Source organism: Hippoglossus stenolepis, chromosome 8, assembly GCF_022539355.2.
Source record: "Hippoglossus stenolepis isolate QCI-W04-F060 chromosome 8, HSTE1.2, whole genome shotgun sequence".
Lineage (NCBI taxonomy): Eukaryota > Metazoa > Chordata > Actinopteri > Pleuronectiformes > Pleuronectidae > Hippoglossus > Hippoglossus stenolepis.
Window position 1 is genome coordinate 16,482,472 of NC_061490.1, and position 17,109 is coordinate 16,499,580.

Below are 17,109 nucleotides of genomic sequence, written 5' to 3' on the forward strand. Positions count from 1 at the left end.
TTTGTCCTCAAACATAGATTGCTTCCAAGTCCCGAATTTCCCAAATTTCCTCCCATTTCACAGTTGATGTTTGTAACGTTTGGAAGCAGTGAGGTGACAACTAGATTTGAGGATTTAGGAACACAACAAAATCAGGATCTGTTTCCTTCAAATATGTTTTGTGTTGCACAAACTCAGGGGACAAGTGTTCTGTATGGGAATGTAGGGTTAGACTTGCTGCAGCAACATCAGGAGTGTTTCAAGGGACTTTCGGGGCCCCAGGCAAAAGGGACCCGGGGTGCCCTGCATCAAACTACACAAAATCACCTCAGAGAAACACATCTTGCATTCAACCAAACCACTAAAATGACGAACGGCATGGGGCCTCATTATGGGTTTCCAACCATGTGTCATTGAAGTCTCAGCAAATTATTATTGCTAGGGACTAACGTAACTAGGCATTTTATGGGCCCCCTCTCAGCTCGGGGCTCCAGGCTATTGCTTTAACTATCCTGTTGCACCTGATGAAAATACAGTACTCATTACTGTCGGATTTTGTTTCTCTCTTCTCTATTTTTTTTATTATCGATTTAATGTGCTTTCAACTTCTTTGTAAAGGTTCTTTACAGATGTTTAGAGGCATTCTTAAGAGATGCCACAAATACTTTACAGATTGTTATCTCCACCATGAATTCAGGAGACAGGGACGACGATGACTGACGGCCTAATCTGTGCAACCGCATGACATTAGTCTGAGTTGACGTTGCACCCAATCGACTGAGATTGATGAGGAATGATGGAGACTGAAATATTGAGAATGAAATATCATCGGTCAAGCCAATGATGAATAATTTACCCTAAAAAGAGTTGTTGTTAGGAATCACAATCTCCAAGAGGCTCTTTGGGCTAATCAGAAGAATAAATGATTCATTCAGCTCAAACCAAGCTAAATGCCCATTTAAACATTCTCGCAGAAGTGAATGGAATATAACAGAATATCTGAGAAATGTTGCACCTTTATCCTTCATCTGTTTCATGTCGCATCCAGGGACATCTATTCATTTCCATGTATCTGAGGTTCTGCTGTGTTGCATGACTCACCAGTGTCCTCGTCTCTCCTTCACTCACTCTCTCTCACACACACACACACACACACACACACACACACACACACACACACACACACACACACACACACACACACACACACACACACACACACACACACACACACACACACACACACACACACACACACACACACAGAGAGAGAGAAACTTTCACCTACCTGCAAACCAGAAACAAATTACTCTGAAACTGAAGGATTCATTTTAGCTTATAAACTGGCAAGAAATCCCAACTTGAGGGACAAAATTGAATTGTTGTTGAAATTAATCAAATAGAAACTCTGAGAGAGTGAGAGAAAGGGATATTTCTCTGGTCCATTAGTGCACTTTAAGCATTAGTGAACTGTGTTATTCGGTTATTTTGGAGGATTTCCGAAGCAGTCCATTGATAAAGACGACACTGGCTCGGCACTCTCAGCCACTCAAACACAGTCGAGATGGTATTAGGAAAATAAAGAGGGCAGCAAAGGGTTGTCATCTTTAAAGTCCTGTGATGTGTAATACTTCATGGTCATTTCATGATGTCATGTTCTGCACATTCTGCATAATGCACATCCAGCCGGGATCTATAATGGAGGAGAACAAATGGAAGTGATAAACAACCACATCCTCCTCAGACTGCAGAGAAATGAATGAAGCACTTTACCCATTCATCTCCAAGAAATGTTAATTTTTGCTATTTGTGTCTCGCTAGCCTGCGGCCATTTATAGTAATAGTTTGTCTATAATTATATTTACACCAAAGGAAATTCCTAATATGGGAACCACTGGAATCCTCTGCTCAGTTTGGCACTGCTGCTGTTTTTAGACTTTCTAGTGGCACCATCAGTAATGCACACACCACAGCTGTGAACCTTTCCTCATCTCTTGCACTTTTCAACACTTACTTTTCACATACATGACACCTCTCCCCCCTTTTTACCTGTCTCATCTTTGTTACGGGCCTGTTCCCTCAGAGTCGAGGAGAGCGTGTTATCCTCTCTGCATATTCGTTTGTGTGTGTGTGTGTGTGTATTTGGCTCGCCCCAGTTATTTTCTGCCCGTTCCACAGATTTCCATGCTGTAGGACCCAGACATTTCCCATAGGTGTGATTATGTGTGTAAAAGTGTGCATACTTTTCGGTGTTCACTCCGTCTTCACCTCCTTCAGTGATTAGCGCCGTCTCCATCCCAGACTGAGGTTTAGTCGTTTTCCCTCCCATGGGAAACGCCGACTTGAGACTGATTTGACTGCATCTCCCTCTTTTTATTTTTATTTTTTAAGAGTATGTGCAGCGTTTGACAAGGCCGCTTGGATCCGTGCGGATGCGTGCGCGTGTGTGCAGAATTCCCCCCTGCATGTCTCGCTTGTTTTCGCTTGGCAGACTCTGGCCAGCGCTGCGTCTGGTTCCGTGATGAGAGGCATCTGCAATCAGGGACTTAACACGATTACAAAGCTACAGCGGCCGCGGGGACTGGAAGGGGTTGAGGCATGGCTGGCTGAGGAGGGAGGATGGAGGGGTGACAAACTCCTCGAGCAGGTTGCAGCAGGAGCAGAGTCGAAGGGGCGCGGGGGGGGTTGCTTCAGACCTCACATTTTCACCTGCGAAGAGACCTCAGTCTATCTTTGACACTGTCATCTTCACACATTTCTGCTTTTTGTCCGTGTTTGTCTCCCTCATCTCCCGCTGGCCCGCTCCTTGTTTTTCTCTCTGACTCTGGCCTCCTTCTGTCCGGTCCACTTTCTGTTCCCTCTCCTTGTGTCTTGCCCTCTGCCCCGTGGTGCCACGTTTTGTTAAAATTAAGAAAACAACAGAAGACAGGTTTTTCTTCCCCCCATGATCCTGCTCTTTTTTGCTGTGGGCTTGTTCTTTATGTCCAGTTTTATTTAGCTTTGCTTGTCCCTGACCTTCCTTCTTGATTCTCTCCTCATAGAGTTGACAGGGTGTGTCTCTCTCTCTCTCTCAAACACACACACACACTTAGACAATCCCTACTTACTTTTCCTCTTACCAAACACCCCCTCCTCTTCATTCCCTCCCTCTGTCCTGGTCATGTAGGGGCAGTGGCACTCACTCACTCCCATTGACAGATTACTTTCCTAATGGAATTTAATTATTTATCCCTTCCTCATGGCGATTTAGCCAGGAAAAGACCGACAGCAGGAGCGCGAGGGAGGACAGCGAGGAGAGGAAGGGAGAGGCGCTCATTTCCTCCAGTGGCAAGAAACTGGATCACCTCCGTTTTGATTTGAAGAGATGTCATTCAGAGGGAAAAGGAAGGGGAGCGAGGGATGTTAAAAGGAGAGAAAACACAGAGAAAGACAGAGTCGGGGATGATGGAGCAGCTAACACACACACACACACACACACACACACACACACACACACACACACACACACACACACACACACATATACTGAAGAAAAAGTGTGAATGCATATACATAGTCTTGACCATAACCTCACAAAAACAAGCACGCACACACACACACACACACACACACACACACACACACACACACACACACACACACACAAAGTTGTTCTTGTCACTTAGAGGACATGTGTTATATTCTTTCCCCACCATCTTAACCACATACACGTCTACTGTGATCCTAAATCTTAAATTTAACTGAAGAATGAGTGTTTGGCCGGAATTTTGGTGGTTTACGTTGTTGGAAACCAGCTTTTTGTCATCGAAAGGGAGTTGAGTCCTTGTAACGTGACAGACAAATTGTTGTCCTCAAATTGTGAGCACAAGCACACACACACACACACACCACACACACACACACACACAACACACACACACAGACACAGACACCTTTCCAAGTCTCTGCAGAGAATATGATTGTTAGACAACCTTTCTTTCCTCTCTCTACCTCTTCACTCGCTGTCACACACCGCTCCTTTTTCCTGCATCTCCTATTCTTTCCTTGCCTTGTCTATAAATGCGTTTCTCCCGTTTCTCTCTCTCTCTCTCTCTCTCTCTCTCTCTCTCTCTCTCTCTCTCTCTCTCTCTCGCTGGGGATCCTAATTAAGCTTGGCTGCTCTTTGATGTTGTCGCCTTGGCAACAGTCACCATGATGAGGCTGGGTCTGCACACTCTCTCTCAAACTCACTCAGGCATACACAAATACACACTAGTACAGTACAAAGACACGCGCACGCACACACACGCTCACTAAAATCACTGAAGAATACAACCAGCGTTTGACCCTTGGTTCAAATGATTGCTTACACAGTGACTCAGACATGTGCGTAGGCAACATGTGTGTACACATGTTGGTGGTTACATGTGTACACACATGTTACAACAGCAGAGCAAAAGACACAACGTCAGTCCTGCTGAGCTAGATGCTGATAATGATGAAATACACATTGTGTGTGTCCATAGGTGGTTGGAGAAGAGGCAGAGCTTCAGTTCACCTTCACGGTGACAGCAACCATTTGGATACAACACCCACTTGCTCTGATGTTTGACCTGCTATTGTATTTGTTTTGTTTTCCTAAATAAATGTTTGTGTGGGCTAAAAGCCCTTGAGATGAATCATGTGGTTAGCACCGGCTCCTACTCGAGGCAGAGCAGCATCTGATAAACTTGCCTGATTTACAGCAGGGGAGTTCCTTGTTGTCATCTTCTCTCTCACTTTAATCTTTTCCGTCCTCTGGCAGAATCTTCTGTTTTTGTTCATGGAGACAAAAAAATGTTGATCCAATTTTTTTTAAATGCTTTCTTTTTCCAATGCAAATCAATTGCGCAATTATGTTTCTTTTCTTGATTCATGCATGTAAAGCATTACGTTTTTTTTTTACTGGCATAAAAAAGTTCTCTGTTCTCGAAACTTTTTTTTCTTTGCAGTGTCCTCCGCTCCCCAATAGTTCCTTGTTCCTATCTTTATCTCCTCATTTCCTCTGCACCTCATCCATCCGCCTTCTCTCCCCCTCATCAACGCCACCTCCCCACCGCCACCACCTCCCCAACCCCTAGTTCCTGTCAGCACAGTCTGGAGGAGGGCCACTGTAATGAAACCGGCTCTTACCACTCCCTTATAACAGTGGCTTTGGAGACGAGTAACGATAGCAATTATGATCACAAAACGTCAACATGCAGGGAGGCAAAACTACAATTACAGCAACATTGTTAGGATTTTGCTAATGAGACTGGCAGAAATACCCATGTAGTGGTAGAACAATATTGTGATAGTGCTAATTAGGAACCTTAGAACCTTTACTTAAGAGCAGCAGCTTCACATGACTTTGCGTCTTTGGTTTAATTTATGAGGACAAGTGTTGTAAGTTAAATGACTGTGAGCCAAAGCACTGTATGGGGACTGAATGGATTACTGATTAGATGGATGGTGTTTTACATCTCGGGAATGAGACATTTATTCCAAAGTGCTTCTGGCTCCTTTTAATCATCAGATCAGTCCACTGTACTGATGAGTGGACTGTGCCAGCGGAGGATCATGATGAACAGTTGCATTAAAACAAGTGTAACTCCTCACCTAAGTCTCCACGTGTTTCCTGTCCCTGCAGCTGTTCGTCATCGACAATGGAGCAGACGACTGGCGCATCGCCATGACGTTGGAAAGGGTCCTGCTGATCTCACTGGAGCTGCTGGTGTCTGCGGTGCATCCGGTGCCCGGGGACTTCAAGTTTCGGTGGCGGGCACGGCTGGCCTTCTCGTATGCGCCGTCGCAGGCCGAGGCTGACCTGGACATGGTGCTGAGCGTGCCCATGTTCCTGCGCCTCTACCTCATTGCCAGAGTCATGCTTCTGCACAGTAAACTCTTCACAGACGCCTCCTCCAGGAGTATAGGTGCCCTCAATAAGGTCAGAAGGGTTTTCTGCTTGCAGGTGTGTCTGTGAAGATCTATGCATTCAAGAGAGCGGTTGTCAAATATTTAGCTGGAAACAGACGAGGGAGCTGTAACAGTATTCAGGTCAAGAGCTCTCTCTTCTGAATTAAATCTGTGTCCGTGTTGTCCCTTTCATCCCTGGCCTCTATCTCTCTAACTAACTCAAGTCCTTCCTTCCACTCCGTCCTTCCACTCACCCTGTTCCTTTTCATCTACCACTTCAAATCCCATTCCTCTCCTTTTGTTACCATTGTCAATAGAGACTTAGATGTAAGCTGTGGTGGATTTCTCATAAAGCAATGAGAAGAAGGCGTGAAATGGGAACAAGATATTGCATACGGCCCAAATGGGGCATAAAATAAAGGACTAGAATGAGATTGCCACACGAGTGTGGAGAAATGTGTACAAGTCATGCAATAAATGATTGGTGCCTTGTTTGTAATGACTTTATATTATCAACATTACTCTAAAAGCAGGAAGTGGAGATGTAGCACATGTTGGAAAGGAGGAGGAGATGAGGACAGTGGGAGAGAGAGAGTGGATTTTAGATGAGTAATTTAGCATTTTACGAGCGTGTCTGCGATGACACTATTCTGACCCTCAGGGTAGAGTGATGGAGAGAGGAGGTGACGCTGCCGTTGAAGTGCGGCTCCAACATGACAACTTATTTATCAGCTGCTTTACCCTTCCAGTGCTGAACCTCCCCTCTCAGATGATCCATTTGCCTGAGTTGATGGTCTGCCTCTTATTAACCGATGAGCCACGGAAAAGAAACTACACCGAAATAGGCCAATTGCTCAAAGACACTGTAGCTTGACCTGAGTCAGAGGGCGAGCTGCGATCTCAAATCCAATTACAGCGGAGATTCTCAGATTGTGGTGGCTTTCAAAAGCTGCTCAGAAGACTAATTAGTAAATCATAAAGTCTGTGTGGGAAACAGGGAACAGGATGAGGATTCACAGCTATAAAACAATAACACTTGAAAATATGTGTGTTACAAAGTCATATTTTATCTCTGCTATACTGAATGCGTGTGTTTGTTCTCTAGGTGCATTTTAACACACGATTTGTAATGAAAACCCTCATGACTATCTGCCCTGGGACGGTGCTGCTGGTCTTCAGCATCTCTCTGTGGATCATCGCTGCCTGGACCGTACGAGTGTGTGAGAGGTCAGTATCAAAGCTAGTGTGTGTGTGTGTGCATGCATATGTGTGTTTGTGAATGAAATAGACAGCCAGAGGCTTAGGAATTCATCTCAATTAAAGGTTCAGTGTGTAGAATTTAGTGATATCTACTGGTGCCATTGCATGTTGCAGCTGAACACCCCTCACCTCACCCTCCCCTTCCAAACATGGAAAACATGGTTAACAAACAGATCAGCAGACAGAAGTTCATTTGAGAAATGCAATAAAACTGGACATCTATAGAGAAATGGTCCACCCTAGGAATTAAGGTGTTACCTTGAGAGAGCGGTAACCCCGTGACAAAGTCCAAGGTGCTGTGTGACCAGGGGCAATTGGTGCCAGGAAATGGGCAAAGACCAGCTGGAGGACGATGAGACACTTTGCCCCTGGTGTCTCTTGAGGAGTTTTAGGGTGACTAACACCTGAATGGCTGGCAAACTGTAGGTGGGCACGCACTGCAGAACCTGTAAATAGACAGACATACTCTCCCTGCTGCCCAATCAATAGGTGTGGTGTATTTCTTTAACCAAGGACAACTAAGTACCAGGGTTATTTTTTGGGCTGTAATATAAAGAATGGTGGTTTCTCGTTATCAGACAGAATCAGGTTGTTGTGGAAATGGAGTGGTGTGTAATGGTTGCCAAAAATGGATGGTATTAGCAGTCAACCGTGTCTCTAGGATGTCTAGACTTATGCTTGATTGAACGACCATGTCATTATTGAGAAAATTATCAACAGCTCCTGAATTGATTAATGCAAGAAGAGGCAGGTATAATTGGTTGCAATTAATAGTAGCTTGTACGAGAGGTCTGGACTGTATGGAATGATTAATTTGGCTCATCAGTACCCCTACTCCTCCTGATGAGTCTTGTCTTTGGGGCATAAAGGACAGGCAGAGAGGAAATAACGACTTGACCCCAGGAGATGCACGTAATAGTCCAAATCTTGTGTTCCACCCGCATCAGCCAAGCTTTGCCACGTTGCAGCGGTTCACCCTCGGGAGATTCAACAGGTCCCTCTGTATTGGAATCAGTAGAGGATTGGGCCTCGATTCCTATGAGGGTTAGAAAGTGTGAGCGAGATTTAGCTGCTGGCATAATGCATACTGATTTGTTAGGCATGCAATTATCCAACCTGACTGCCAAGAAAACAAGAGAACTTAGGTTAGCAGGTTCAACCCGAGAGGCTATTTTATCTTCCAGTTTCTCTCTCAAACCTTTTAAAGATACTCCACATAGAGCCTCCTCTTTTCAGTTTCAGTTTCACAATCTGCAATGTACATCTAAAATCCCACAGCATAATTTGAGGGGCCTCTCTCTCTCTCTCTCTCTCTCTCTCTCTCTCTCTCTCTCTCTCTCTCTCTATGTATATATATGGAAATAATATAAATACAATTTAATATAAAGGAATTTAATACCAAGGAATATGGTATAGGAATATATAATAAATACAATAGGAATGTAAAGGAATATATTATAATTTAAGGAAGCGTCTGGGCTATCATTAAAAAACCAGCGAAGGAATCCTCAACACTTGTCCAACTGGCCTAAAAATGGTTCTGCGTTGGTGGCGTTGGCCTCCTGGGGAGTTGGCAGAGCGGTGGCAGAAGGCAGAGGAGGAGCTGAATGGAGCGGCTGTGCGTCTGTGACTGGCAGAACAGAGTAGTTAGAGTGTCGTGCTTTCCTTGAGATTGGTTAGTGTTTGTTAATGTCCAGATAATCTATATGTGCTATCCCAGAGGAGTGCCTTGACCGGAAGCAGTTTGATGGATGTGATATGGATCTTAAATTGAGTTTACTTGGTCCATGTTGACCAGATTGTTCTGTAATGATTTGTACTTACACAGACCTAAAAAGAGGATGGGGAAAACACAAGGAAAACACAAGGACCAAGGGGAAAATGACCCAATCATGTGGCTCTGCAGACTATTATTTTTCCATTTTACAGTTAAAGGCAAAAAAAAAAATCCAAATTTATGAGTAATGTAACTTGAATCATGTGCCTTTAAGTAGAAACTAAAAAGTAACCGCCTCTTTTTGATTGGTTCAAATGCTTTTGGAGATAATCAAGGAGGAGTTGTCAGTTTGTGAATAAGCTTGGTTAAATGCATCATCGCCCTGCTGCTGGGAAGCCATTGTTCGGTCCACATCGAACCTCAACTGACATCTCCTCTCCCATCCTAACCAAATTAATGGAGGGAAAAAGCACATAAAATTAAATTAAACTGCTTCAAACAGGGTGTAAATATGATAATTAGGAGAACATGTCCCCTCAGGCAAGCGAATGGAGAGCTCAAAGCAAATATATCTATCACTAACATTCAAGGCCAAAATTAACATTCCTCTGTTGAATAGTTTCCGGGAAAACAACTTTGTGTCCAATCTGCCCCAGGTTTGGTTGCTATGGTAACCGTGTTGTGCATAGTGCAGACAGGATGGAGGAAGGAGCTGCAGGTATACATTATGTTCTGTGTCCGGTAAAATTGCAGGGCACCTATTTGAGGTTTTGACGCCCACATTTTCAGAGAGAACTAGTGGGCCAGTTGTGTTTTTATTACTATTGACTGATTTCGCCCTCTGAGCCTGCGCCGTGTTGTCTTTATAGGTATCACGATGCCCAGGACGTGACCAGTAACTTCCTGGGAGCCATGTGGCTTATCTCCATCACTTTCCTGTCCATCGGCTATGGAGACATGGTTCCTCACACCTACTGTGGCAAAGGAGTCTGTCTACTCACAGGAATCATGGTCAGTACTTTTCCTCCCCCCCCCCTCGGTCCCTCTCTTTCTATCTCTCTCTGTCACTCTCCCTCCCCTTGGAGCTGTCCTCGCCTCATTCAAAGGTCAGCAGATTAGAGAGCATGCTGTCATTTGTGAGAGAAATTCTGCCATTTGTGTAATTTGGGCAATCCTCTCTGAATTAGCCTGCATCTGTGCGTCTGTGTGTTTTGGGTGTGTAGGCGTGCAAACGAGGAAATTAGTGAGTGTGTGTCTGTGTGTGTGTGTGTGTGTCTGTGTGTCTGTGTGTGTGTTATCCCTTTGTCTGTCCTCATTGCATAATGAAGGTCCCACCTTTCAGTGTGCCATGTTCCTCCCACTCTCAGTTGCTATCTCTCTGCCTGTCAGTCATTTTCTCTCTCTCTCTACCTCTTTCTCATTCTGTCTCTTTCTATATATCCCTCTTTCCCTCTCTCCTTCCCTGAGGCCATGTGTTTATTTCTATCTACCCTCCATCTGTTAGTATCAGTGTTTAAGCTGTCGACTGCTACTCTATTTGCTTCACATCACAGGTGTTCTTCCTCAATCAAATATTTCTTTATCGGTTTTTCCCACTTTTTTCTTTGTCCAATTTTCTGTCATTGCTCTGTCATCCTCTTGTTCTTCATCTTCTTCATTTCTTTCTAACAGGATAACCACAGTTCTTACAAAATTACTCCAATTGGTGAATCCATTTAGAGATATGCATCTTTTTCCACGCTATCACATTAACACTGTTCGAAAGGATTTTAGGCAATTAATCTTTTTTCAAATGCAATGTGTTTTTATAATGGCTCTACAGCTAAATGTCAAGTAATCCTAGTGCTATTAAGTATGGCCACTCATGACAGAAAAATAGGACTAAAAAATAACCTGTTAATTGGGAATACCTTTCTCACAGGACACAGTGTGCCACATGTTTTATGTTGCGAAGGGGAGAGAGCAGTGAGTAATAGAAGACAAGTGTGCAGCTAAAACACTGAAAACCACTGCAGAGTGGGTGCTCACCTGAGTTGGATGTAGCAGTTTTTTTTACCAAATTACATAATAATTAATTATTTTCTTCTTCATTATGGGCTTGTGTAACGCATTAAGCATCACATTATCAGCGTGTTTGGCAAAATGTCTTCCATTTAGAAAGAGGCGGTAGCCTGGATATGACATTCAGGATATTAGGGTTTAATATATAAATTATTAATACCAGGAATGCCATTTTTTTCCTTTTCTATGTTTTTAAAAGCTATGGGAGTCATATTCCAGATGCTAATATTCCCTATAAGTAAATGCAGTAGCATAGTTGAGCTTTTAACACGAATGAAAAGTAAAATCAAGTCTCATGGTAAGATGTGATAATGTGCTCACTAGCTGAGATTATAAAATCAATAAGCAGAGCTTTTTAAATCTGAGTTTCATAAAGAAATGAAGATGCATGCATATAGCATAAAATCTATAAAAATAGTTTTTCATTAAAACTGTCAATGGCTGCAGTCATCATTTACACACATTAAGTTTTAATTTTTTGCATTTGAGTGTGTTTTGTTAATGGAGACATATCATGCTTTTTCAGTGATATATACGTTTTCCTCTGAAGTGCTACGGTAAAGGGAACTCCTGTCCCCCAGAGAAAAAAGATCCTGAAGCCCCTGAATCGCCTCCTCAGTAGTCTGGTGGATACCTCCGCAACATTTTTATGATTTTTATGTACATTTGCATAATGCTCGTCTAGCCACCAGTCTGGCGCGCCCCCTAACAAATCCGGGTAAAGCGAGCACGGAAGCTGACATGTCCTGCACGCGCGCTGGAGGCTATCACAACAGAGAGCTGACCAGTCAGAGCAGACTGGGCTTTAATGGGAGGCGGCCTTAAAGAGACAGGTGCTACAAAAAAAAATTAAACGTGTTGCAGACAGAGGCTGAAAAGAGGAGCTGCAGCATTGGACAATAGGAGGAAAGTGATATGTTTTCTGAACATTAGAGCATGTAAACCTTTTCAAGTAATAGTCCAAATTAAAAATATGAGTCTAAAATATGAGTCTAAAATATCTCCCTTAAAGTACTGTATACAACAAAGTCCATGGCAGAATACTGAAGCCAATAAGAAGTTGTTTATTGGCGGCTGGTTGATGCTCAACAGAAACTCTGAGATGGTTTATAAGAGCCTCAACATTTACACCACATTATTGTTTCCTTCAGTTTCTCAGATCTTTTATGCTTGGAGTGTTTGAACATTATATTTTCCATTAGTTGCTTTCAGCTTCCCCAAAGCTCCTCAACAACTTATATGTGCATTCTGTTATTATTCACTGTATCTCTCTCTGCACTTGCCTGCTCACAACGGAGTGTGTGTGAATAAACACACTTTCATAAAGACACACACTAATGCACATTTGTTGGGTGAATCATCCAATCAGTGTTTTAGTGTTTAGAGTACAACTCTCACTGTGATGTTAACACACACACACACACACACAAAGACATAAAACAGGGGGTGGATACGCGGTCGTCCCAAGCCCTCTACAAGTTACAGACTGCATCCTCCACACAACTTGACACACACATACTCTTAGCATGACTCCCACACACCCTCTCCTCCCCTGTCACACACACAAACACGCTCTCGCTTCACTCTTCAGAGTTTTCCGAGTGGTTTATTTTCGTTGATCATCAAAGAAGGAGTGAGGATGCAGAGAAAGGTAAGGCTCCTGCATGAGGCAGTCGCAGCGGGTCATGGGAAAACAGCATTGAAGTGAAGTGAATAAAATAATTTTATAAAAGACAGAGGGGGCCGGGTCGAGAGGTTAGGGGCAAAGAGCAAGATATGATTTTTTCCTGGGTTGAATATTATTTTAATGAGTTTCTATAGGAGAAAATCTTGCGTGTGTTACTATGACAACACATAAAGGCCAAAAATGTTGGAACATACCACTGCCCTGAGGCCACTTGGGGGTGTGCAAGGTGTAAGTGAGTATATGTCCATGCTTTCATGTGTCTGTGTGGGTAGGTAGATGGTAGTAGGGTAAACTAAAGTGAAATGTTTATATGAACTTATCATTGCACTGAAGACGGAGGATGTTTATTTTCTACATTAAAGCAAATATCAGATAATGCAATGAATGCATGTGTGTATTCACATGCTTATATCTTCATTCATACACATTAACTTTAAATCCCCTTATTTGGCATGTATATAAACATGTAATAAATGTTTTTATAACAAAATAATGTATTTATTTTGTTTTACAAAATATATTGTACACACATATAACATATTGTACATAGATACATGTCAATTAATGAACTATTATAACTATAACTCCCCCTGAAGGATTCTGTATAAACAGATAAATGACAGAAAAATTGCTATAATAATAAAATAATGAAATATGTCTTTATAGAAGTTTGAATTGTTGAAAAATGCTCTACATTAATTAACACATGAAATATCTTTGTTTGAGCATATTACTGTTATAATCATTTAATAAATGTTCACATACTGTTCATAACTGCTAAATAGGGATTTAAAGAATAGTGACACTTATGAATCTGCGTTCCTGCTCTGCAACTTCTTGACAAACAGTTGTTCTGTGTCAGTCATACAAGAGATACAGAATATTGTGTAAGCACAACAAAATAACGAAAGTGGCATCCTAAAATCAAATTGGGCCCGTTATAAAATAATATAAAATAGTAGGAACTATATGATAATATATGAATATTAGCAAAAGACATCTAGAATATAATTATTCAGTAAAATAAAAGTAAACACAGGTTGAGGTTATGAGGTCCCGCTTGTTTTTTTGCACACTATTTGAGCAAATTGTTATTATTTACGTGGAACATCTCCCCCTCTTTTCTCTCTTTGACCTGTTGGTTGAAACCTTTTTTTGCATGTAGCTAACAAATGTAATTTTGACCAGGAGAAAAGAGGCTATTACACTGTGGCACAGATTGGTGGTTCCCCCTTCTCCTGAGGTAGATGGCAGTGGTGTAATGGAGGGAGTGAGGGAAACACCCGGGCGTATAAAACAAATCACAACAGCACAGCCATCATCAGCCGTGTCACTCAGTGGTGATTGCACAGGGAACCCTGCTGGAATCAAATGGATGCAGGCGTATACACAAACAAACAAACACACGCACTTACACACACGGTCACTCGCTCATGCATGTGCATACACACAGAGCCGACCTTGACAAACCAATCAGCACCCCACTGTTTCTGACCGAGGAGGACCATTTTGAAACACGCACGCAAACGCATGCACACAGCTGGGTACATGCAAGAGGCACGACACTTGTCCATACTGTGCTGCAGGAATCCTCGGCTCCTTTCCCTAAAGCGCTGACATATATGAATGCTCTAAGGGTTTTCCATCGGCCCTCATCATATTTTATTCATAGTTTTTGAATAAACACAAATAGAGTAGATGAGTGTATAGACGTGGGCACTAATGCCTGTTTGTTACTGAACCCAGCCAAAGTTATTTTTGGCAAACCTGTGTTATCGCTCACGAGTGCAGGATAAAGCCTCGGCTATTTCCTACATGCTTCAAAATGTGGTTTGTGCTCCCTCCATGTCCAACTCACCGCGTTTCTCTCCTGATATCTCTTCTGGTCTCTTGCTCTCTCTCTCTCTCTCTCTCTCTCTCTCTCTCTCTCTCCTTCTGTGAGTTGCACAAACTCAAGGAAGAAAGAGCACTCATACATTTTCATTAAACACTCTTAATCTTAATTCAGTACTTATCAGATATGTGACCTCATTAACATTGCTTTCTTCTCCATCTTCCATCCTGTTCCACACACACACACACACACACACACACACACACACACACACACATCCTTGCCTCCTCCATGCATGCATCCCTCCCTTCATGATTCCTCCCTTCCCCATTTATATTTACTCATAGCTCTTCACTCTCTTTATCTTTTCCTCCCTTCTCCCCTTTTTCCCTCTCGGTGGCTGCCCCGTCAGAGGAACCTGTGAGCACCTGACAGCCCCATTGAAAACAGTGTCTAATCTGAAAGTTAATTAAGTCTTTCTTCCTCCCTGTGTTCCCGCTCCTCTTCTCCTCTCAAGCATGTCTTTCTGGATGAGAGACTGCTGTCACTCTTCTCCCAAATGAATTTTCCATATTTTTCAACCTGGAATACAGATGAACTGTATTTTAGACTTGTACACATCCTGCAGACTTCGAGTCCCCGTTGACGGGAGACTGACACCATGTAATTCAGATTGACAGCATCCAATTAAAGAAAATTAGGTAGTGTCAATTTTTGATGTGTTTTCATATCTATACAGGGCATATTTTTCTGCTACATATAGCGGCGATATAGAGAGGATCTCACACCAGATGGATTTGGAGTGAAAATAGACTTGGCTTGCCTTTCAACATGAGGAAATGTGGATCTGGAACAGAGCTATCCCCCCCTAATCCTCTCCTCTCTCCCTTTCACTTCTCCGTCTGTCGTGCAGCTCCCTTCCTCATATTTGTCCTCTCTCCGTTCAATCATCTGGGCTAATTCCCCCGGCCAAAAGCCACCGATTTACCAATTCCTCTTCTGTACTGACTGACTCAGTGCTCTGCTTTCTCCTCCTCCTCCTCCTCCTCCTCCTCCTCCCTCTCTCAGGGCGCAGGATGTACGGCTCTGGTGGTTGCCGTGGTAGCCAGGAAGCTGGAGCTGACCAAGGCCGAGAAACACGTACACAACTTCATGATGGACACGCAACTCACCAAGAGGGTGTGTAGGCTTGTGTGTTGTCGGTGGTATGAATGGATATGTCGTCATGTTTCAGAAATCAGGCGAAGCTACTGTGTGATATCTGTGTGCATCATCACTGGGCATTTAAAATACTGTAATTTGGTAAAAGTACATTTTTTTATTTGGTAATTCCCTCTGGGGGGTATTTTAGAGATTTGGGTATTTGTCCTCGCACTGACCCTTCTTCACCCTCACCAACTTCTCCATCACACTACCGCCATGTATTGTTGTGACAGAGTGCCGTGTTTTTTGAGTGAGTGAAGGCAATGAAAGGTCATCTCTCTCTCTCACTCTCTCCGTTCAGCTCCCTCCTTCAGTTTTTTTCTCCCACTTGACCATCCCTCCGCCCTCCCACCGCCCATCTCCTCTGACATTTGTCTCTTTGACAATGAATCCCTTTCTCTCACTCCCGCTCTCCATCACCTCACCTCCTCTCCTTCTTCCTCTCCTTGCTGCCTTCCCTCCATCTCTCACTCCCTCCCTCCCTCCTCCGGTCCTTTTCAATTTTTCATATAGTTGAAAGACTCCCAAGTTTTAAAAATAGCTCCCGTATCAAATATGTAGGATACATTATGGCAGCAGGGTATGTGGGTGATTGAACAGGGTAGGGTGATCAATAATTTCACCATGGATAGAACATCAATAGAGGAGCCAAATCACTTTGTCTCTATTGGAGCCAAGCAGGTCAACCAGAGTGTGTTTTCACGAGACATGTGTAGTTCTCACAACCTGGAGCTCAGCTGACCGTGTAAAGCAGCTGTTCACACAGTTTTTGTCTGATGTACCCCAATTTAAAAGATTTTAGAATATAAATACACTAATTATACAAAAGGTTTTAGAATATTTTAAATATATATGGTAATGACCATGGGATTGTCATATTTAGCGCTCTTGACAGAGTCTGTCAGTCCAGACAAAAATATCTCCGCAGCTACTACTACTCTATGTTTCATCTTTGTATCTGCAGAAGTTAATGTACACCTGGTTGGGAATCACTGAAAATGTAGAACTTGACATAAAGTTTATGATTTGTAAATGGAAAATAATATAATTTTACTTTCATTGAAAAACATACAGATGAAACTGATTTTCTTTAAATGCTATTAGCCCTTGGAGGAAAAAAAATGTGTCAGTGAATGCATTACCCAGTCCATTAAATCACAGTCTTAACAAAGACAGGCATCAAATGAGGGAGCTGCCATTCAGCTGTCTCACTTGACACAATGCAGCGTGCTGCTCGGTGACATTTCCTTTAAAGGCTCTGTAGTTTATGCAGTGGTAATTGTCTCCTGCCCTCTATTACTGAGAGACCAATGATTGAAGCTGTTGTAAGCACATTGATTTACATGGCTGGGGCCATTCTCTGCCATAACATGGTAACAAGAGCGTGCAATCACTCAAGTCTTTTTAATGAATAATGCAATGATAGACTCCATCATCACACACACACACACACAC

At 42.9% G+C, this 17,109-nt stretch overlaps 1 protein-coding gene across 1 annotated transcript in view; it reads left to right on the top strand.

The window, feature by feature from the left end:
• The window catches only part of kcnn3 (potassium intermediate/small conductance calcium-activated channel, subfamily N, member 3), a 44,903-nt gene that overhangs the window by 18,192 nt on the left and 9,602 nt on the right, over window positions 1-17,109 (top strand). Inside the window, exons 4-7 of the mRNA XM_035164694.2 lie at window positions 5,627-5,923; window positions 6,998-7,119; window positions 9,739-9,880; window positions 15,520-15,630. Of these exons, the coding sequence (XP_035020585.1) occupies window positions 5,627-5,923; window positions 6,998-7,119; window positions 9,739-9,880; window positions 15,520-15,630 (672 nt within the window). The remainder of the gene's footprint in view (window positions 1-5,626; window positions 5,924-6,997; window positions 7,120-9,738; window positions 9,881-15,519; window positions 15,631-17,109) is intronic.